At 41.8% G+C, this 23,791-nt stretch overlaps 1 protein-coding gene across 1 annotated transcript; it reads right to left on the bottom strand.

The window, feature by feature from the left end:
- Positions 1-6,289: 6,289 nt before the first annotated feature.
- Positions 6,290-23,682, bottom strand: ALDH8A1 (aldehyde dehydrogenase 8 family member A1). Its single transcript, XM_048490226.1, has 7 exons — positions 20,455-23,682; positions 16,475-16,622; positions 15,112-15,267; positions 13,032-13,181; positions 10,754-11,010; positions 9,477-9,638; positions 6,290-6,844 (listed from the first exon to the last, which is right to left on the bottom strand). Exons 1-7 carry the CDS (start codon positions 20,590-20,592, stop codon positions 6,392-6,394), a joined length of 1,464 nt encoding a protein of 487 aa, XP_048346183.1. The 5' UTR covers positions 20,593-23,682; the 3' UTR covers positions 6,290-6,391.
- Between the last annotated feature and the right edge of the window lie 109 nt (positions 23,683-23,791).

Raw genomic sequence — 23,791 nt, 5'->3', positions numbered from 1 at the left:
AAACACCAGTAAAACCACAATCTACCACTACCAGCAAAGAAAACATGACAAAGAATGGGCATCTTTTTAGAGTTTATGGTTTTTGAAAGGGAAAAATATGGCACTGCATATAATGGAATATCAGAGATGCCAAGAAGAATTCATACATACTGTATTTACTAACACGTTCAGCACTAAATGTCAGTTTAGATTACCCCCTCCCCTTTCTTCAAAGTAGTAGCCAAATTGAATGTGGAAGCAAGCCATCAGCCACATCCCAAGCTGTTAAGTTTTCACTGATAGATATATTAGCATCTCCGTTTAGCTCAGCAAACATACCACCCAAGTGACTATAATAATCACTGGAAAAGTCCTTTTTGCAGCTTGTATGAAAAAAATAATACATGTGCTTAGCAATTCGCACCTCTAGAAAAGTGTTTAATTATTAGTTATTTGGTATTTTTGCAGCTGCTCCTCAATTCTGCATTGAACAATGAGACCAAAGATGTTCACAGTAGAGACATCAAAGTTGTTTCACGTAAATGTGGATTCACAGCAAAATTACATGTGTTATGCTAAGTTTTGCAGCTAGCATTCTTAGTTGTATTATGTGTCCACACAAAGCTGCTGGTGGGTGGGAGGAGAAAGCTTGGGTCCATGGGCAATGGCTTAGGAAACAGGAACTTAACTCTTCCTCCTGAAATTGTTTTACCAGTTTTAGACCAGTAGGGGGAAAACTTAATCACAGTATGAGCACCTGTTGATCTTCCTTAGCCAATACCACAGTCCCGATTCATATAATCCTTTTCCCCAACAGTATTTTAATGGGCAAATATGCCTGGAGTTTTAAACAGGAACTTCAGCATCAAGCAACTTGTCTCTTATTCTGCAGTTTTAAAAATCAGGCACACATGGTTTTAGAACCAAAAGGTACATTTCTATACACTGAAGGAGTTGTCAGGTCATGGAACAGCCATTTTACAGGTCATTTTGTAAAGGGGTAGAACTAAATCCAAAGATGGTGTTCTGGTTTCTAAGGAGGATGGGTGCAGAGAAATCTCACTGTCAAAGAAATCTCACCAGCATCATTTTTCTAAAAAAAAAAGTGCCATTCCCAGTTGATAGCAAGTGTATATTTGATAATTCATACATGTGTTTTCTCATTTATAAGCAGCCAATTTGATAGGACCTTATGTGGTCAGTGGTAATTTATTATGCTTGAGAATTCCCGGGATTCACTTTAGCTACACAGACGCTTCCCACGCTATGCAGGGAGACAAAGCAAAGGGGAAAATTATTAGCTGGAGAAATTTAATTGCAGATTGCAAAATTGTTCTCTTTGCTCTTAAGCACCCTAATTTTATTCATGAGACCCATGAGAAAAGCAGCATAGGGGAAGAGCTATTGTAATCCACTTTTCTCTCATTCAGTGAAAATCTGACATCCTCCACCACCCCCCCCAACCCACCCTGAATTGGCCCAATATGAAAACTGATGCAAATATGTTCCATTAGTAGTTACTTAATATGTACTCCTAAATTTAGCTTACATTTGCACTTTACCCAGACTTGTAATGACACGAGTCTTCTCTTCGCTTCATGCAAAATGACTCCCTTTCGTACACTTTAAAATACAATGAAGCTTAGTGGCTTTCTTTTAAACATAATGAGTTTTTCACAGTATGGTTGATAGTAGTTTTGCTTTGCATCATTTGTAAGACCCAATTAAAAACAATAGTTGAGAAAAGGACACTCTCATCCCCGCTTTCATGACATCATCACAGGAAGGAGATGTTTGGCAAGGTTTCTTCAGTACCCCAAAATAACTGCTTATTCTGGAATTATCTATTGCTATTTTTTCTGTCCATTTTGTAGTAAGTTTTTTTAAAAAAAAATTGTTGTAATATGAGGCTTCCAGCATGGATAGTCAAAGAACTATTGAGGTTTCTTGAGGCTACTCCCTTCCTCCTTTTATTCTGTTCCAAACTTATTTTCTTTTTCTTCTTGGTGAACCACTTTTTTTAAACATTCATTAAAATTATAAATGATCATTTCTTGTTCCTTTGAGATCAGTTATAGTACTGCTTGCCATGCACACAGACAGAGGCCAATTATGCACAACATGTTTGCTGTGTGTCACTCAATCTAGGTAGGAGGGGGAGCTGGATGGAACAAGGAGGGTGTTACCATTCTCAACAATGTACCCTGTGCTGTTCCTTCTGAGTAATAGAATCTCCGGTGGAATTTCATAGTGGGTTTTTTCCTAGAATTTTCAAATTAAAAAACTACCAATTTATGAAAAGTTGAAAAGTAAAGTTAGGAAAAGTAGGCAGCTTTGCAAGCAAATTAGATCTAGAAGAATCTGCTTGATTTTTTTTCTCCCAAGGCTGGGCTGAAAATCATTTCTAAGAACTCTGCTTAGCAAAGGGAAGTGTTATTAGAAATGGAGGCTGTGTGTTATTGAATCACTGTGAGCTAGTTGACCAAAGTCCTTTCTTTGTTTCAGGGAACGAATTTTGCTGTGAGAATAAGAATGTTCCAGCATGAACAAGAGGAGATGACCAAAGCCAGATACAATGAGTGCCACCTATTCTGTGTATGGGCTTGGAATTTGGCCAGCAATTCAGCTCAGCTCTGGACTTGTTACATAATGTCTAATTACAATTGTCACTCTATGTTCAGTCTTCATTTCATACCTACATGGTATGCTTTCTAAACAGTTTGCTAATCTGCACATCATCCATTCAGTCTGCTTAGCAAATCATAGATGTATGACTCTCCCCCTTTTTATTCTTGCAACCATCTCATGTCATTCATGTGAAGCCTATAGGGCATGTGAAGCCTATAGGGCAAAATAGCTTGTGAAGAGGTGATCTCAGCCAATTTTCTGTAGCTCCTGCACAAACGTCAAATCATGATGGAAAGTTCCCTGACTATCAGTGGAGGTATTAAAGTTTCTGTGGGAAGAGGAATGCAAGAAAGCTACTAGTTTGCAAACGCCATCTCAGTAGGGGCAACTTGGATCCAGCCTAAGCAGCTGTTACCTCAATGCCAAGAAAAGGCACACATGAAAAGGAGCTGTAAATGCACTTCCTGTTTCAGCAGCTAGAGGGCGACTCAGGAGCATCCAGTTTGCTTTCATTCAGTTGGACTTAACAGTAGTATAGCGAGGCTAGAGGGGCAGTTGCCCTGGCCATTAAATTCTTAGGGGTGCACCATAAATGAATTACTGAATGAATTACTCTTCAGTAACTGGTAACCTGTCAGTAGCTAGTGATTCACCTACTGGAGACCAGTAGAACAGCTGGTTTGTTTACTCCCACTTTTCTCTACCTTTAAGGTCCCATTATGAAAGTATGTTTTTCATCTTTCTACAAAATATCTATCTGTTTCTAACAAGCCTCTAATGTTTATAATGTCCTCTAGAGAATTAAATAATTTTCAGGTTGGTGACTGGTATGAGGATTTTTGTCTCATTCAAACTTAGTAGCAGCATTTTCAGAAAATATAACAAGATTCCAGCCATGCATGAGGTGGGAGTCTGCTACTACTAGTGAGATAATCAGACGTTGCTGATTTCATCTGGCAGAATTAACAGATGGACAGACTCTTCAGTCTTACATAAAAGTGATTAAACAAAATCCTTGTGACGGCTACATGATTTCTTTCTCCAGATGGAACAGTTGGCAGCAGCAAAGGTAAAAAATAAATAGCCCCTGGAATGGAAAACTACAAAATGTTGGCAGCTATAAAAATGCCAGTGCAACCTTAAACCTTTCTGTGGCCATTGCAGGTAGTGTGAAAGGCCTCAACTTGAGGCCCTGGAGAACCCCTGTCAGTCTGTATACACAATAACAATCTTGATGAACCTACTGTCTGCTTTACTATAAGGCAGATCCATGTGACACTGACGGGCTTAGGAGAGTGTAGTTCTGCTTCGAATTACACTGTAGAGCTCGTCAATGAAAGTTATTGTGCTTTCCAATTTTGAAAGAATCATCATTTTCTTGCCTTTTGACACTAAGCTTAGAAGAAACTTGCTCTAATTCACCCAAATCCATACGTTTTTCCCTTGCTTTAAAGATTTCCCAGTAAAATTTTAATGAAGGAAACTAAAATCGGAGAGAGAGAGAGAGAGAGAGAGAGAGAGAGAGAGAGAGAGAGAGCGCTCTATTCTAAACACAGCAGGAGAGCAGGGCCTCTTAAAGACTTACAAAAATGAAGGTGCTCTAGTGCCCTCTTATGCCCATTATTCACAAATACATCTGAAGTAGAAAAATTGCTATTCAACCAAGTGTTTTTCCACTCAGTTTAGAATAGAATCATAGAGTTGGAAGAGACCCCAAGGGCCATCAAGTCCAACCCTCTGCAAGGCAGGAACACATAATCAAAGAACTCCTGACAGATGGCCATCTCATTAAAAACCTCCAAAGAAGGAGACTCCACCACACTACGACAGCCCTTACTGTCAGGAAGTTTTTCTGGAATTTCTTTTCCTTCACCTTGAACTCCTGGTCCTAGTCTCTGAAGCAGCAGAAAACAAGCTTGCTCCCTCACCAACATGACATCCCTTCAAATATCTACACATGGCTATCATGGCACTTCTTAACCTTCTCTTCACCAAACTAAACACACCCAGCTCCCTAAATCTCTCCTCATAAGGCATAGATGAGAGACTTAGGGAATATGGATCTATTTCCAGTTTGTTGTTCATTCTCGTTTCAGTTTTGTCAGGCAAGTATCGCTACATTCTATTTCACAGAACCATTCCTTCTGAAAATGGACATATTAAAATAAAAGTTGTGGAGGTAAGATGCCTTTAATTCTTTTTGTGCCTGGAAGCCATTGTGAAACTATTGTTTGAATGCTGGGTTTGGATTCAGGAATCTCAAGGAAACCAAAGAGCACATAGGAAATCCATAGTTCCACCAGAACTTGAACTCAGATCTCAGCATGCTCTTGATCAGTCTGGTTAAAAAGTTATTCATACAGCCTGTAGTCAGAATTGAAACTAGGGGCTTTTCTGCATGTTCAACTTACTCTGGATTTTCTTGGCAGTTGAGCCATAAGCAGTCTTCCACACATCTGCAATCCCTCTGCATTTTCATAGTTGTGGAGTCAGTTTATTTTCTTCTACACATGCCTTCAACAATCAGGATTTTCAGTGTTGTCATCAGTGGCATCAATGGTGTCATAACACCTGTACTTTTATTTTTTGTACAAGCTCACATTGACATACTGTTGTAATGATACGTCAAGCAGGTTCACTGAATTCTCAGCTTTAATTTTTTTTAAGTAAGTCTCTGTTCTTTTCCCTCATGTAGATACTCCTTTTTTCCTTACATCTCTGTTGGGGAAAAGGATAGAGACTTGCTTTTTAAAAATAATTAAAATCTGGAAATTCATGTAACCTGGCTGATTTATCATTACAGAAGTATATTGATATATTAATATTGTAGTGCTGTTTTAAAATTTAAAAAAATGAAACCACTTGACTTTGGTGGGGATGCAAGAAAGTGGTTTGAAAATGACAACACCCCAATCAGCAAAAAGTGGGCTGGATGCGCATGGTGGGATAAAGAAAATGGACAGGAACATTATACATGTTGATTCAAATCAGCTTCCAGAAAAGGATCAGGGTAAAAGTTGTCTCAAAAGAAACAAAGTAAAAAGGCACAAAAATGCTTATGGAAATCAAGGGATCAATCCAAGCATATGGGGAGAGAACTGAACCCTCTCCCCCACCAAAAAACATGCAGAAAGGCTCTAAGTTGAGATGCTTTCATTCTGATTTGCACCTCAAATGAACCTGGACACTACTTTCTTTTGTACTGTGATTCTCATCCTCGTAATTTTCAAACTTGTTTCAGGGAGCAGACCAGCTTTATGTACAATTCCAAGGGGTAGAAGCTGAATGGGCAGCATGGTGGAATGGGGGAAGGAATTGAAATAGTCACTCACACATCTGAGCACCAATCTGTTTGTTTGTTTGTTCCTACTGCAGGGTCTGTGTGTTCCTACTGCGTTGGGATCCACAGTTACTATTCAAGTTTCTTTTACACAGGAAGGAAGATAGGCAGCCAATTGACCAAGACTCAGCAGTGAAAGACCAGCTGTCATAAAGACCTGTACAGTATCCTTTTCCTCAGTCTAACTCCCTTGCCAACCCACCTCTCCTGTGTGAGTCATTGTGTGCTATCTGCTTGATTTCCAATTTAACTGTCACTATGAAATGACTTTTGTTAGCCTCACTGAAAAGGACTTTGACCATGAAAAGCAGAAATATCTCCAAATAAATAAATAATAAAGTGTTTCAAGAAACCAGGGCATTTAATAGTGTCATATCTACAGAGATGCAGCTCCACACCGAAATGCTCATTTATGATGATATGGCATCTTTCCACTGGTATATTTCAGTGTTTTATAGTCACAGTTTTAGATTCTGTGAAAAATTCGTAGGAGTCTTTTGCCCCCTCTCTGCCTATACCTGAAGCTTTTGTGCCACCAAAGGGCAAATTTAAATCCCTGATAAGCCAACAGTTGGTCCACACCAATCCACACTGGAGTCTCTTAGCAATACGATGAACCTTTCCCACATTACTTGACCAGACAGTGGCTGCCAGGCCATATTTGACCGCATTTGCTCTCCTAATCACTTCCTCTTCTGTATCAAATACCGTGATACAAGTCACAGGACCAAAGATCTCATCCTGCATGCAACATGAGTTATCTTCCATTTCAGCAATGACAGTTGGCAGCATGAAGTAGCCATTTTGGTTTCTTGGGTGAAGAAACAGCAAGTCCTTTCCCTCACCACACAAGATCTTAGCTCCTTCCTCCTGAGCTTTGCGGATATAATTTTTTACCTAAAGGGAACAAAAATGTATTTTTAGAAAGGCCTATAATTTTTGAGTGCCTTACCAGATATATAGACAAACATGGGACTATAGTGGCCTTAGGGCCTTCAGATGCTCAGGGAACTACACCTTATCAGTTTCCCGTCAGCATGACCAATTGGCTATGCTGGTAGGGGCTGATGGGGAATCTGTAGTTCCTGAACATCTGAGAGCTTCTATGTTCCTACCCCTGTTCTAGGGCAGGGGTAGGGAACCTGCGGCTCTCCAGATGTTCAGGAACTACAATTCCCATCAGCCTCTGTCAGCATGACCAATTGGCCATGCTGGTAGAATGATAGAATATATTCCTGGTATCTAGGCGCGTTGTTCTAGGGATTGCATATATTTAATAAATCTTGAGAATGAATATTAATCATTGCAGGAAAAAATCTTAGGCATCTAAAATGTGATGCTAGAATTTCCTATCCCACTAACAATGCATTTGAAAGATGAGAAAAAATAGCATTTCTAATTTAAGCCTCTTGTCATGTGTGGTGAATTTACATGCCTGTTGTGTCCAGTTTTAACAGGTACACCAGGGTTCAAAATTGTTGAAGAATATCAGTTGTCTGGGGCCAACCCTAACAGGGGCAATTGAGCAAAGCCAGCCCCAGAATATTTCCTTGAGGGCCTATAAGGTCATGGATGGGCAGAGGATGTATCAAACTGCCAGCCTGGCCTCACTGACCTGGGACCTGGCTCCCCATCTCAGCTGCCAGGCTGCCAAAAAACTGAGGGACGGAAGGGCTCGGGAGCTGGTGAAGAGGGCCAACAGCCAGCATGATGTAGAGACCACCAGTTGTAGAGATCCCTACCAGAGCTGTTTCTTCCCTCCCAGACCCACAACTTACTGGGGATGTGATTTCCACCAAGCAGAGGGTCAGCAAGAGACAGACAGGAAGATTGCCCCAGTGCTTCTTGCAGTTCAGGACATCAATCAGCCCCAACTCCAGCCAGCCCACAGCTTCCAAAGCACACAGGTTGCCCGGTGGAGAGTCAAACTGGCATTGGAATGCCCACCCAGACACAAGAGTGGTACAGAAGGAGTTCATAAGGAAAGAAACCTGCAGCTCTACTGAAAATTTGGTTCCCCTATCTTGAAAAATACTCCCCACAGAACCACAGAGAGGTTTGCCTCTCTCATGACATGGAGTCGTTCCCTTAAAAGTTAAAGGGAGCAGATCCCTTGAAATGAATGGGAAAACTTTGGGGGGATATTCTTAAAGTAGAGGCACCAAATTTGTAATGCAGCTGCTGGTGCCTCTCATTACAAGAACTGATGAGTGTGATGATGCTTGAGTCTAATTTTATGGGCCCCCAGATTGTCCTTCATTGTTTCCAGTGGAGGACAGATGGGGACATCTTCTTTGGGGATCCATAAAATTTGATTCCCTAGCCCAATATTCACCAAACTTGGAGGTTCTTGTAAGGAGAGTCACCTGCATCTAATTTCAAGCTTAATGTTTCTACCTCAAAGAAACCACCCCCTGCCAGAGCCCCACAAAGATGATGGCCCTGAAAAAGTTATTAAAAGCTGATTTGTTTGTATTTGCCTTACTGGGTCCATTAAAGACCAGGATGGGAAAGAGTCCCCATTCTCAACATAGGAGGCAGAGGGTGAGCCCAAGCCTGTCCTCGGGAAGGGTGGGACCCAGTAAAAGAGGAGACCAAATTAAAGCACTAAAGGTAGAGGAGCAGGACTTGGGAGGAAAAGAGGAGGTGGAGTCACAGTAAGGAATAAAAGGGGGAGGAAAGGTCAGCCAAGGAGAAGGGTGGTTGGAAAGCCTACACCAGGGAGAAAAAGGTAGACAGATGCTTGTTGAGCACTAAAGAAACACCTCCCGGGGGCCTATCCATTCCAAGGCTTGCTCAGGCAAGGAAGAGGAGCCCTGATGGGATGCAGGCAGTAAGCAAGGACCCAGAGGGTGGGACCCAGGCCAACATCAGTGAAGGATGCAACATAATTATTAATAGATTTATTTTGGCATAAATTATGGCATAGAGGAGCAGCAGTGGTGTAGGAGGTTAAGAGCTCATGTATCTAATCTGGAAGAACCGGGTGTGATTCCCAGCTCTGCTGCCTGAGCTGTGGAGGCTTATCTGTGGAAATCAGATTAGCCTGTACACTCCCACACACGCCAGCTGGGTGACCTTGGGCTAGTCACAGCTTCTCGGAGCTCTCTCAGCCCCACCTACCTCACAGGGTGTTTGTTGTGAGGGGGGAAGGGAAAGGAGATTGTAATCCCCTTTGAGTCTCCTGCAGGAGAGAAAGGGGGGATATAAATCCAAACTCCTCCTCTTCTTCTTCTTCATAAGCTTTCAAGGAATTATTATGGTGCAACATTTATTGTGGCATTGGCCAACTTCAGCACACTGCCCCTATTTAAATTTGTTTAATTTTCTTGATCCCATGTATATATGTCCATAAACTGAGGGCGCATTTCACGTACCAGATGAAGTGAGTTTTCTAAGACACAAAAATGTAAAAGACAACAAATCTGCTAGTCTTTAAGAAGTCAAAGGGCTCTTTTTGTAAATTTCAGTGGTGGCAGGCTAACAGGGATGTCCCTCAGTGTTTATGTCATTTGGGCACAAGTGTTACCTTTGCTAAATGTTCTTTACTTATTAGTGCTCCCATGTCAGCTGTAGGATCTGAAGGACTTCCAACCTTCCATTTTTTGACAGCCTCCACAAACCTTTTCAAAAACTGTGAGTAAACAGTCCGCTGAACAAATATTCTGCTTGTGCACAAACATATTTCACCCTGAAAGAATGAGAAAAGAGATAACTCGGACAGGGACAATTATTTTTGAAAATTGCCAAAATTATTCCTTCTAACACATGGAACACAGTAGTGTGAAAGAATAACTTAACTGAAAGTTTGATAATCTCACAGAAAGAAGAATTTCTCTCAAACCTCATAAACAGAAAAAATGCACAGGCAAGAATGGAGAGATGAGAAAAGTAAATAAGTAACAGAGTTGGGATAAGGTAAGGTATAAAATTGCTCCATCAGAGTCACATCTCAAATGTGTTAATGCTTGGTGCCAGCAGCCAGACCCCCTTCCTGCAAAGGGATGCTAAGAAGGCACTCCTCACAAAAATGGATGCTTCTCAGAGAGTTCTGGGTACCATCTTGTGTGGCAATCCTGGGCAGGAAGTTGGTTCATCACTGAACTTTCCTCCTGGCCCAACAACGGGGCCAGCTAATCCCCATTGTGTCACCCTCAGGTGACTTAATCAGTGTTCTGGGCAGACCATTACTTACCCTATCTGCAACCATCCCACCAATCAACCATCCCACCAATCAAAAGAATAGCCCAGGCATTCTCTTGATGAATCAATTGGTATTAAAGAGAATAGCCCAGGTTTTGACAGTTCATCAAGCCTGTCCTATCTTTTTGTTGGAAATCCAAAAATGTAAACAATTCTTTGTTTCTGGCTTTCCAGCTAGCTTACCTCATACTGCCTCAGGATCTAGTTTGGGATACAAATATTGATTCCTTGGCTGTTCATTATTTGTGTGTGTGTGTCTTGTGCTGCCAAGAATATGCGGTGTCATAAAAGGCGGGGGTCTCTTCAGCTTTGGTGCTTCTGGAAACACTGTTCATTTTCCTCTTTAGCACTGCTTTCCCAGGACATCCCTGCAAGACAGGTAACCATCACCCATCCCTGAAACCCTCCCTTATCTCTTAGGCTGTTTCTGCATGGGCCAAAAAACCCAGTAAAAGGATGGTAAAAGCAGCATAGGCAGAGAGTTTGCACGGGTGTCGCCACGGCACCAATGCTGCGGTGACGCAGCAACGCTCAAGTATCGTCCAAAACGATGTAATCGAAAGTCGCCAAGCATTAAACTGAGAGTTGTCCATTGTCACATACCTGATTAGCAAAGCTGGATCTTACAGTGGCAGGAATGCATTCATCCAAATTGGCATCCTCAAAGATAATGGCTGGATTCTTGCCTCCAAGCTCCAATGAGAGCTTCTTACAAAACGGAGCACTCCTTTCAATGACGCGCTGACCAGTAAGGGTGCTTCCAGTGAAGGAAATAAGTGCCACTTCAGGATGGGAGACTAAAGCATCCCCAGCTTTGGAGCCATGCCCAAATATGATGTTCACAACACCTGGGGGAAAACCTTATATCCACAAATATACAGAATATTAAGGAAGAAAGAGGGAGCAATTTGATTCCATCACAGAGTGAGAGCAACATAAATGAAGAAAGCCTGCTTCCTTAGAGACTGACACCAACCCACTGTTGAGTGTAAGTTTTATCCCATGATGGCCTAGATTTATCCCATGACAGTCTTGAAGTGATAAGGCAAATGGGACAATCACATTTGAGACTGGCCAATTATGAGAGAAGTCGGCTTATTTTAAACTAAAAATCTGTTGTACTGTTTCTTTAGTTTTGTGGGAAAGCATGGTATAAAATCTTTTAAGCAGATAGACACAAGCAAACTTAAAGTACTTGCTGCAGTCTCTAAATGAGGCAATGTCTTTCCTTAAAGTAATTAATATCAAAGATCAACTAACTACAATGGCTGCTGATTGCATATGACACTATTTCCCCTGCCTTATATATGACCATTTCCCAAACAAGTAGTAATGATTTCTGTCAATACCTGCCAGAGGCGTAGCTACTAGGGAGACGGGAAGGGGGGTGCAAAAATTCAGATTTGTTTGTGGGTTTTTTGTATTTTTAGTGTTTTTTCAGTTTTTGGCCTGCAGGGGGCGCAGCAGCACAAAAATTTTAGGGATTTTTTGAGAGACTCTCCTGATGTTACCACCCAAGTTACGTGAGGTTTGGTTCAGGGGGTCCAAAGTTATGGACTCCCAAAGGAGGTGCCCCATTCCACATTGTTTCCAATGGGAGCTAATAGGAGATGGGGGCTACTTTGGACCCCCTGAACCAAACTTCACCATAACTGGGTGGTATCATCAGGAGAGTCTCTTAAAATACCCTGAAATTTTGGTGCTACTAGCTTAACAATTGCACCCCCTCCCCAAATTTTCCCAGATTCTCCTTTTAAATCCACTCCCTTCAGCATGGATTTAAAGGGAGAATCTGTGGTCCCCAGTTTAAACATTGAAAGTGATGCTGTTTCAGGTGGGGGATAATCCACCCCAAAACAGCATCACTTTCAATGTTGTTTAAACTGGGGACCCCAGCTTCTCCCTTTAAGGTGGATTTAAAAGGAGAATCTAGGCTCCCTAGTTTAAACACCATTGAAAGTGATGCTGTTTGGGGGTGGATTCCAGCATCCCTTTCAATGTTATTTAAACTAGGGACCCCAGATTCTTCTTTTAAATCCTCCTTAAAGGGAGAATCTGGGGTCCCCAGTTTAAACAACATTGAAAGTGATCCTGTTTTATTTTGAGAGGGGGGAATCCACCCCCAAAGAGCATCACTTTCAATGGTGTTTAAACTAGGAAGCCTAGATTCTCCCTTTAAGATGGGTGCCCCAGGTTGAGTGAGGACGCTGACCCTCCGGAGCCAGAGCCCGTGCCAGCATGCCAACTCAACCCCTTCCAGCCTGCCCAGCAGTAGCCCTGGGCCCCTTCCAGCCTTCCCAAGCAGTAGCCCTGGGCCCCTTCCTGTCTGCTCAGCAGTAGACCTGGGCGCTCCTCCGTGAGATCAGCAGATAGCTTGATTTCTATCCCCCCTCCACTGTATCTAGGGAAAATGGAGCGGGGAGGAGCATAAAACTTAGATTATGCCCTGGACTCCATTTTCCCTAGATATGCCTCTGTTCCATCCTTCCGGGGTCTGTGCAGGCAGGCTTCTACCCTCTCCAGAGGCAAATCTAGGCAGCAGGGATGCGCAGGGGGCGGGGTTACGCAATGTGTGGGGGCAGGGCTACGTGATCCCACTGGGGGGAGCAGGGCACTGGGGGGAGCAGGGCACTACAAAGGGTTGGGGTAGAAAACAAAGAGTGCGTACTGGGCCATACTGGGTGCAGTATGGCCCAGCTATGCCTCTGATATCTACTGAAGTCCCGTAAGTACCATAAAAAATGGTCATGTTATCTAAGGCCTTAGAGAAGACATATGCTGGCAGTACCGTTATTGTTCCATTGCTGCCTCTTCACAGATCACAGATCACTTTGTATTATACAACAACCCCATATTAAGACTTGGCAGATATCAGGATTACCTGCTTTGTCTAGAAGCTTGCACATCATCCAAGCTGTGACTGATGTCATTTCACTGGGTTTGGCGATGACAGTGTTTCCACACATGACAGCTGGGGCAATTTTCCAAGTCAGCAAATAAAGCGGCAAATTCCAAGGGCTAATTAAGCCAGCTGAAGAAGGAAGGAAATGAAGCAGGCCAAAAAAAGTTCAAGTTTGTTCAGACAAGGAGTCTTGGCACTTAGCAAAAAGCTCCGATTCCCTTGACATCGTCCAAGAGATGTCAAGCCCTGTGGAAGAAGCACTTCACTTGTTTTCTTTTACTGTGTGCCTCAGTGATAACTACATACAAGGTCCCACACCAAACTGCTACCCTACCTAGGAAATATTCATTTATAAGGACTTCCCATGGAAATTATGCTTTTGTATAATGGGTACAATTATTTTCCTTAATTGCTTGCAGCTTGGTCTATTATTAAAGATTTTTATGTGGAAAAAAAATCACTCAGATATCAAATAAGGAAGGAATTCTCCCTCTGGAGGGCTGCAACTTAGATCAGAGAAACAGTTTGAGTGGAGAATTAAACATACTCCCCAAGACTCTGTTCTGACCAAAATTGGAGCCACCAGAGCATCTAATTTTTAAAAGGAGAACAAAATAATCACAGATCTGCCTTGTCACATGAGCCTTGATCCTAACTGGGAGATGTGAACCCAGTTCCATGCCCACCAGTGGAGCATCTTCAACAACCCACTAACCTTCTCTGCATATACCAAATGATTTTTGTTTAACAGTTTCGGTTCAGACCTTTATTAGTTTTTTGTCTGTCTAGAACAGGGGTAGGGAACCTGCGGCTCTCCAGATGTTCAGGAACTACAATTCCCATCAGCCCCTACCAGCATGGCCAATTGGCCATGCTGACAGAGGCTGATGGGAATTGTAGTTCCTGAACATCTGGAGAGCCGCAGGTTCCCTACCCCTGGTCTAGAAGTAAAGAAGACACAATGAAACAGCACTAAATATTCTGATCATAATTACCAAACACAATCTGAGAGACAGTTATTCTTTCAGAACTATCATTTTCAAACTCCTGCATCAGTGTCCCTCAAGTGAGCTCAGATATAAAAGGGACATGTACAAAAAATGGAAAAGGGGGGAAATTACTAAAGAGGAATTCAAACAAATAGTCAAGACATCTAGGGACAAAGTCAGAAAAGCTAAAGCCCACAATGAGCTCAGACTTGCAAGAGATGTTAAAAACAATAAAAAGGGCTTTTTTGGTTATGTCCAAAGCAAAAGGAAGAAAAGGATATTATAGGGTCACTGCATGGAGAAGATATACTGATATTTTGTGAGTTAACCAGCTATGGATTGAAACATTGTTTGCTTGTTATTTTGTGAAGTTATCAGAAATATTTAGTAAAAACTGGATTGATCCTTAGACCAAGAGCGTCTACTACTCCATTCTGCAGCAATGGCAGAATTAACAAACATTTTCAATATCAATGAAAATTTGAGACAAGTTTTTAGTATCTTGCAGCCATCACTGTAGAGTTACTGCTATGGTGTCCAGAGATGTAGCAAGGGGGGAAAGTACCCAGTGCACTGGTGCGTCCTCCACCCCGTCCCGCCCCATCTCGCCCCCACCATACCCCCAGAACACCCTTGCCACGCACCTCACAGGGGAGGACCCCCCTTGGAGCTACGCCTCTGATGGTGTCTTTTAATTTTTTTTAACTGCCCTGACCTGAATAGCCCAGTCTGATCAAATCTCAGAAGCTAAGCAGGGTTGGCCCCCTGGTCAATATTTTGGTGTGAGACCACCAAGGAAGTCTAGGTACGTTATGCAGAAGCAGGTAACAGCAAACCACTTCTGAACATCTTTTTCCTGGAAAATCCTATGTGGTCACCATAAGCCACCTGTGCCTTGATTCCCCGCCCCCCAAATTAATGAGCACTGGGGGGATTTAAAGTCATAAACTGAAATTCAGCTAAAAAGAGATTAAAAAGAAACCTTCAGTGTATTTAGATAAGATATCTTCCAAAACAGATATTCATTCTGTCAACAAAAAATGTAACTTCAGTTTTTTGGAAGACCTTACCAACTCCCACTGGGGTTCTCACAGTATAATGCATACACTCCATATGGTCCATCTGTGTACTCTCAGTTGTTTGGTGAAGAATGGAAGATGAAAAAAATCGGAAGTTGTATATTGCTCGGGGGATGTCCACCATTCTAGCAAATGTAATTGTTTTCCCTGAAACAAAGAGAGGTTTGGCTAGCGTCACTGAACTCTGACATGGTTCGTTGCAATACTTTGGATAGGTACACATTTTCAAAACCTGAAACCTGAACTAAATTTTAAACAGTGCAATCCACTGAGGAAGGGGGGGGGGGCAAAGGGGCTGTGCAGCCAGTGTGACCCTCACCACTGGCATCAACGCCAGTCCACATGGCATCCCAGGAGACAAGACCTATTTTGATGAGCCAAAGTGCTGTGGCAGGCTAAGGAGCTACATCAAGCCAAAGAGCCCCAGCAAGGAGTGTGGCACCAAGAAAGAGGCAGCTGTGGTGAGATCGGTCAGACTGTGGCATGGGGGGGGGGAATCCCCACTGCAGGAAGGGCGTGATAACTGAGCAGAAACAGCCTGCAACAGCCGGGGTCCATGGTGACGTGGGGTCACCCAAGGCAGTGGCAACGGGAGAGGCAGCACATTGCCCATCGGTCGCTGAGCAGGCCTGTGGGGCAGGGACAACTAGGGGTGGTTGGGAAGATAGGGTTGGGAGGGAAGGGGAAGCCCAGGGGACCTGGGTGGCTGGGGGGAAGCAAATGGGGGGATAGTTAGGGAATAGGAAGGGCCTGGCCAGAGAAGAGAGAGGCAAGGGAGGATCCTGTGCACACTGGGAAATCTCCCTGCCAGGGAAGAAGAGAGCCAGGCGTTAGCCATTTCTCTGGCCCTATCTGAGGCCAGCCCCTCCCAACTTGAACTGGAACATTGCAAGTGCAGGGTTGACAGCAAGGAGCTGCTCACAGGGAGCGCCTCACACAGTCTGAGAAATCAAGATGAGAGGAACAAAAGTTTGTATTTATAGCCTGCTTTTTTCAACCATAAGGAGTTTCAAAGCAGCTTACAAACTCTGTCCTTTCCTTTCCTCACAACAGGCATTTTGTGAAGTAGGTGGGACTGAAAGAGTTCTGAGAGAACTGTGGTTAGCCCAGGGTCACCCAGCAAGTTCACCAGCTTAGAATCCACTGTTCATGTGGAGGAGAGGGGAATCAAACTCGGTTCTCCAGATTAGAATCCTCCTGCCCTTAACCACTACACAATGCTGAGCAATTGTTGTGCTAAGCTTAAGTACTTCAACAATTTATTACATGTTCTGGGCCACCTCATCTCAGTCAATCTATTCATATTGCACGTCACCACTTGAAAACAGTGCTCAAGGCAGCCTTTTGCATTTACCTTGATCTTTGGATTCTGCTTCTGCAAAGGACTCCAGATCTTCCTCGATGAGGTCTGCCAGTTTGCTCATTATTTTTGACCTGTCTTGAGGACTTTTGGCAGACCATCCTGGGAAGGCATTTTGGGCAGCTTTGACTGCAGCCTCGACCTTGAAAAGACAACAAACTGATACAGCTCATGTGATGAAAAAGCAGAATAGGAAAATATGCTAATGAAAAGAATGAGAACAAAATGATCTTAGAACATAGTTTTCAGCACAGATTTCAGCCCCTTATTTTGAAAACCTCAATGACTCCCTAAAATATGAGCTTTGGATCATATATAGATATATAATGCATGCATTTCCCTCACCAAACAGAGCTGACTTGCAGTATCTACCACCCACTTGTATTGGGAAGTTCATGGATACTGCATGAGGATGCAAAGTTGTAGTGCCAAAATTGTAGTGACTGAACGGGGATCTTGCCTTCTATCCCTCCTTCAAATGTATTGTGCATCATTCTAACACTAGGTGGCAGTGTTGAGCTGCTCTCCCTCCTCTCCACACAGGATTGCCCAATCTCTTATTCTAAAAAGTATTTATTTCAGAATGTTAGGGTAAATACAAAGAAATAAGTGTGCAATAAGGCAACCAAAATATCATGCAACATCTTAAAAGTTGTTCTATTGTTTTGTTTTGGTTTTTTTGCTTTCTGCTCAGGACAACTTGAATTATTTTACCACAGCTTTTATAATTCAGAAGCAACCATGAATGGAAAATGCGGGCCCCCTCAGAGGAGACGTTTGTGCACCATGACCAGCATGCAGCTAGCATTGCCTAACACTTTTATGGAGGTAATTACTCTAGTACCGGAGAAAGTTAGTAAATAGAAAGGACTGCATTTCCCTGAGGCAGCTGCTTTTCTTGTTAGCACTCAAGACAAAAGAACTGCTTGCTAGAAGGAAGGAAGCAATGGGCAAGAGGAGGGAAACAAACCTGATGTCCAGTAGCCTCAGGTATAAGACATAGAGGAACAGGGTCTTTCAGAATGGAGAGCAAGAAACATTGGGAGGCTTATGAGAGGATAGAGCGACCCTCAAGACAGTATATGCACATGGGAGGCCAACCCATTTACAGTCCAAAGAGCAATGTGGGGTGCGTGTATTTGTGCACTGTCACTAGGTTCTTAACAACATGGTAGCAGACATGAAAATAAAGGAAAAAAGATCTAACAGGCCTATTTATGTTACCGCCAGGAAAATGAACAAAATATTTTCCTGAAGTCAGGTTGCCTGACTACACTGACTCCATGCCCAGACACGGAGACTTGTGTGGTTCAGAAGCCTCCATAAGGTTCAAGAGAACGCATATGTGTGTTTGTGCGAATGGTATGTGGTTTCCCTCTTGTTTATGCCTTTCTAGGATGTAATAAAAGCCCCTCTTTAGTTGAATGTATGGTGTGCCTGCAGTTTAGGATTTTAGTTTAATAAGGTTCTTCAGTTAGTTTAAGGTTTTGTTATTGTTAACTTAGGAAAGTCTTGCCTATAAGTGTACTCCCAAGCGCCAAAACGTTAAAAAGAAGTAGGCATACCTTACCAATTGCCTATAAAGCCTTTAATTAGAGCCAAAAATGGTATTCTCCTGAGGAATTCCTCCCTCAACCTTCTCTGAAAGGCTCACCATCATGGATCCAGGGGTTTCCCTGAGCTTGGTTATTTGTTGCTATAGCCAAGGGCTTTTAACGGCTTGCAACCCAGGTCTAGAGTGCTTCAGTGTTTCAACTGAAGGGGGAGGCTCTGCACATCACTGTCCCTTCTTTTTCTAGAAGAGCTGTCCTGCATGTTTGTGAAAGGAAGTTTGAAGCAAATGACACAGAACACAGCTTCAAAAATCAGGAAGCACCCGCCCCTTTACACCTTTAGTGGGAAGCTGCCTCATACTGTGCATCATTGAAAACTGGACAGATTCCAGTTATCATTATAGATGTTGTGATGTTGTGATATTTTTGCCCTGTGACATTTCTCTCTTTGATATTGTTATTATGTAACTGTTATCGTGTTTTCCTATGCAAATGTTTATTTATTATTTATTCAAGTTAATAAACCGCTCTCCACCAAAGGGTTCCTATGGTGTTATGTTGGATTAACTTGATGGGAATGTTATGTACTGTTAATTTGATTTTGTTAATTTTATTGATACTGCTAATGGGTCTACTGAAATTGTTTACTGTTGTTGGGATAATTAGCTTTGTTATTGCATCATAGTGTTCTGTACTGTATTATGTTATGACGTATTATATGTTGATGCTGTTCACCGCCCTGAGTCCTTCGGGGGAGGGCAGTATACAAATTCAAATTCAAATCAAATTCTCAACAGTTGATTTTTAAGGCTACCAGAATGGGCTGGATGAGTGTTGTTAATTTTAAGGATCCATCAAATTTTCACTAAAGGAAGGGGTGTATGATTTTAGCTAACTCTCCCCTACACTGCAGATTTCCAGTCAATCTTCATGCTTTCCTGAGGGTCTCCTGGAGCCCAGGAGCAGCATTTCTGGGACGCTTTCAAGCTGCTGTTGGGCAGGGAAGGGGAGAAAATCTTATTTTGCTGTTATAATCCTTTCAGTCAGTGGAAATTACCACTGGCCCCAACACATGGTTATACTGGCAAAAATCTTCCCAATTGCACTTTTACAGAGGCGTAGCAAGGGGGAAAAGCACCCAGTGCACTGGTGCGTCCTCTGCCCCACCCCAGAACGCCCCTGCCCCGCCCTCGCCACACCGCCACAGGGACGCGCGACCAGTGTATTGCCCCTCCTCTCCCTTGGAGCTACGCCTCTGCACTTTTAGGAGTGTTCTTAGGTACCCCTGGAAAAGACCCAACACAGTTAGTGTTAACAACATGCCCTTCATGTTATATTTGAAAAATAGTGGGTGGGGTAAAGGAAATTGCTATGCAGTCTTCATGGCTGGCTTTTGTCTGTGTGTTAGTGCTGTATAGTTATACACAATATCTGTTGGCATTCATGTCTGAGGAGCAGGACTCTTTCCCTACAAATGCTTGCTATGATTAGACTAATAATCTGGCTCAACTGGATTAAAAAGAGCCATCGTTCCTTTTAAATATTTATAAAATGGAGGCGGTTGCTATTTATCTAGACTGGACCTCTCAGTCTTCTTCATCAGGTACCTCAAAGATTACCTTTACATCTGTTCCTTTGAAATGCACATTCCCCTAAAGATGTATTTATGTAGCTGCTAACCTTCAGGTAACAAGTAAAACTTTAGTAGTAGAACTAGTTATACTTCAACTATAAATTATCTATGCTTAGTAAATATTTGATCAACTCATGCTAAAGGTTACTGACGAGTCTGCCAAAAAGTGGCTAGCTGTTGAAATATCCCCACTGACCTATATAAGTCAATTTTATTTAAATCTTTTAAAGGTGTCTTAAAAAAAGAAAAAAGAAATTAGGCACAAAATTGCATCTAGTCTATTTGGCAATATAGATTCCAGCATAGCAATAATTCATTGCCTTTTCACCTTGCTTTGACATGCTCTGTACTAGAGACATAAGGTTGCAGCTGGGATATTCCTACTGGGAATACACAACTTTCACCACCAGTTCAGCTGGATGTTTCTAAATATAATAAATACCTTGTATATCAAGAGCATGTCTGCCCAGGTGCCGGAGATACCAGGACATTAATGCTGATCTAGGGCTTCCCTTTACAAAGTTGCAGGTTTCAGTGTGTTAAGACTTCAAATCAGGAGCCTCAACATTTCCTTCTATTTAACATGATATGAGAATTTTACCAAACAAATCCAAAAACATAAAACCATTCAAATATTTAGTTTGGTAAATTGCTAAAACATTTTAAAAGGAAACGGATGAAAAGCTTGGATCTTCAAACAATTAATTACATGCTTTTACATTAATTTCTACATCATTGCCTTAGTATCATTTAACAGGCAGTAGAATTTAATTAATGCAGCAACTCACCTCTTCTCTGCCACTGTCTGGTACTTTACAATATACTTCTCCTGTGGAGGGGTCGTAGGAATCTAAGTAAAAAGCACAAGGAACAAACTGGCCACCTATATAGTTCTCCAAAACCAGATCAGCTATTGAGCTGGCCATGTTAAGCAGTTAGTGTTATCCAACCACTTTTGTTGAACCTTAGTACTGCAGGCCTGTCTTATTTACCAGGGGAAGTTCAAACTCCTCCCTCCCTGTGAAGTTTTTTTAACTAGATCCAAGAACAGGAAGTTTTCCAGTACCTGCTGCAACAAGCTGTGTAAAGGGCCTTCGGTGAAGCTGATCATACTAATTTTTATGTGCCATAAAGGTGACAACAAGGATTGGATTTAACTGACTTCTTTATTGAAAGATACGTTAGCACTGACTTCAGCACTCCCTGCCCCCCAATTTCATCATTGTGAAGGGTTCATTTCCGTAAGTCTGTTTCTGTAAGTCTGTTCTGCAAACCCTCTCTTCTATGGCTTGTGTACAAAGTGCTCTTGATTACACAGGAGGGTAAGTAGGTAGCCATCTTTGGTTGCGGTTGGATTAGATACGAGTTGGAAGCAGTTTAAAGACAATCAAAGAAATGGGCAGGGGGAGGATCCTCAATGAGTGGAATAAAGGAAGGAGGAAAAAAAGAACACATGTACGTTGTCTATAGCAGTCGGAAAACAATGTTCTTCTGCTCCATAGTTATTTCACTGCCTCATAAATCAGTGTCAGGATTCATTTTGCCAGCTAATTCATAAAGTGAACCTTATCATTCCTAGACAGGTAAACTAGTTGGAATATATTGTTCATATACATTTCTAACAGATCATTTCTTGCACTCAAAATCAATACCCATTAACAGAAGAGAATACATTAATAGGTCCATGTAATTTTAATGTAAAATGTTGAGTGTGTTTCTTTAAAATGAGAGGTAAGATGTAGAAGGAAGGGGGTGAAAGTTGGATGAGAGAGTGAGGTGACTGGTTGTCACTGGAAAGTGACTGTGTAGAGTCTGTGCCAAGACTAAAGGAGAATCAGTCTGTGCTAACCTGATAGTGTTATATCAAGTGTAGAATTGCTAAAGAAATAGGTAGAAATTTATAAGAATAAATAAACCTTGTGAGATAAGAAATGAAGTCAAATCCTAATATGGTGTCAGAGAGATGTAAAGGAGTGGACTGATGTGAAGGGAAAGTCACCTCAGCAAAAGATTGTTGCCTCAGATCATTTTAGTCCAATACAATCTAATTGATGCAGAATCCCTGCACATTTTTGTCATTTGAACTCTCACAGCTATATGTCCCACTCCAACAAGCTATATAGGAATATTGTATTCACAGTTTGTAAGAGCTGAGCAAGGCTCTTAATGATCAGACGTTTTGAAGGACATTGATTCATATGGCTGCCATGAGCCAGAAGTGACTTTACAGCACTTAACATACACAGGCCATTAGTGAAGAGTCTCCAAAATTTGTCTGAAAGGGGAAAATGCTCTGCTTCAGCTTGCATTGCAAATTACCATCAAATAACTTGATCGGGCTACTTTCCTCAATCCAAAGGAAAAAAACCTTTTAGCTCACAGCACAAAACAGAACAGAGCCAGCATGGTAGTTATAACAGCAGAGTAGGATCTGGGTAACCCAGGTTCAAATCCCCACTTTGTCATGGGTGACTTTGGATCAGTTACTCACACTTAGCCTTATCCTACCCCACAGAGTTGCTGTAAGGATAAAATAGAAGGGGAGGGGAGAGTGTTGTAAACTATTTTGATTCCCTATTGGGAGCAAAAGAGACAGGTAAATAAAATAGATGAAGACTGTTCCAGGCAAGTGGAATCTAGCGATAGTTGTATGTTTATACTTATTCTGCACATACAATTTCTTGGTCATTTTAAAAATAAAGATTTGGGTGCTCCATATATTGGATCATTAAATCTTGCAAATTCTTGTACTTTTTGTTATTTCCTCTACAGATATTCTACTGTGTGCATAATTGGCTGTCTTAATCTAGCTATCCTAATCTAATTAGCCACCCTAATCTAATACTCCAAGTACTAAAAATGCTATCTGCAGAGAGACTGTTGTTGGCTGAAATACACTTGGGATGTTTTATGGCCCAGTTCTCGTGATATTTATTGCTGAACTGGTAGGAATGATGCTTGCATGTCTTGTCTGTACATTTCCCTATACTGCAATTCTGAATAGCCATGCTTCTGCAGATTTTGTGATGGTCTTGCAGGATTTCCAAGTGTGCATGTTGTCTTGTTATACAAATACATAAATATTTGTGCTGAGGCTCCTAAGTGTCATTTCACCATTTCTTTGGTTTCCTACCACTGTTAGCAATTACTTGCAGTGTTCCCAATGCTGCTGTGTGATTTGGATGATGGAATATACTGCTCCAAGCCAATCACATATTCCACAAATACTGCATAAAAACAAGGGAGAAAACTCAAATCTACACCAAAGAAACAGAATGAATGTCAATTCAAAAACGATCCATAATGGTGACAGGGTATGAAATGTTGTTGCATGGGATTCACAGTGGGATTACCAAATGTAGATAACAGGCTTGAATTTCATCTTTTTGGAACACAGCCCCAAAACATAAATGAAGATGAATTAATCAACTAGAAAAGAAGATGGCTATACAAAACTGTCTCACATAATTCCTTGAAAAATACAACGTCTGTTATTCTGTAGCTCCTCTCATTCTTTAATACAAGGCAATAATGCCCATTGTTTTTGGGCAGAGGAGCAAAATACAGGAAAGATGGTGTATCTCACTTTATTGCAACAAGAATGGGCATGTTTCACAGGAAAAGTGATGTTAAACAATTTTTGGAATGATATAATCCTGTCCCCAGTTACAGATTTTTTTTTAATTTAAGAGAAAAGGTCATCTTAACTCATGAGAGTTCGAAATTTCAGTAACATCCATGAAGAGCAACCATTTGTTGACCAAATTGTTTGCAAATTCGACCTGAGCGTGCATGAGTTTCTCTGGATAATGACTATCGTTTCTACTGACAGAACAATACTGACTATGTTTTAAAAGGCTGGGAACTTTCTAAAAATATCTGTATCTGAAGAACAACATGTACATAAAGAAAGATACATCCTTGCCTGTCTTTCAAAAAAAGATACATGTGTAGCAAGTGTTTATGAGTAGCTCTAAAGTTCACTAAACTTCCAAAACATGAGAAGTACAACAAATGCTTACAAATCTCCAGACATCAATTGTATATGCTGGTATGAACCTGTGAATTTAAAGTATGAAAAATATCCTGCGGTACACTTCTGGAGAGGCATGTTTGACTATTCTG

The sequence above is a fragment of the Sphaerodactylus townsendi genome, linkage group LG01 (assembly GCF_021028975.2).
Source record: "Sphaerodactylus townsendi isolate TG3544 linkage group LG01, MPM_Stown_v2.3, whole genome shotgun sequence".
NCBI lineage: Eukaryota > Metazoa > Chordata > Lepidosauria > Squamata > Sphaerodactylidae > Sphaerodactylus > Sphaerodactylus townsendi.
This window is presented reverse-complemented; position numbering and strand designations above follow the sequence as displayed.

Bases quoted from the DNA above. Each gene is read 5' to 3' on its own strand.
- ALDH8A1 (XM_048490226.1), bottom strand. From the start codon at position 20,592: ATGGCCAGCTCAATAGCTGATCTGGTTTTGGAGAACTATATAGGTGGC. The intron at 16,623-20,454 runs GTGAGTTGCTGC...TGTCTTTTCAAG, and splicing joins CAGACAGTGGCAGAGAAGAG to GTCGAGGCTGCAGTCAAAGC. The intron at 9,639-10,753 runs GTATGTGACAAT...TCATTCTTTCAG, and splicing joins GATCCAGCTTTGCTAATCAG to GGTGAAATATGTTTGTGCAC.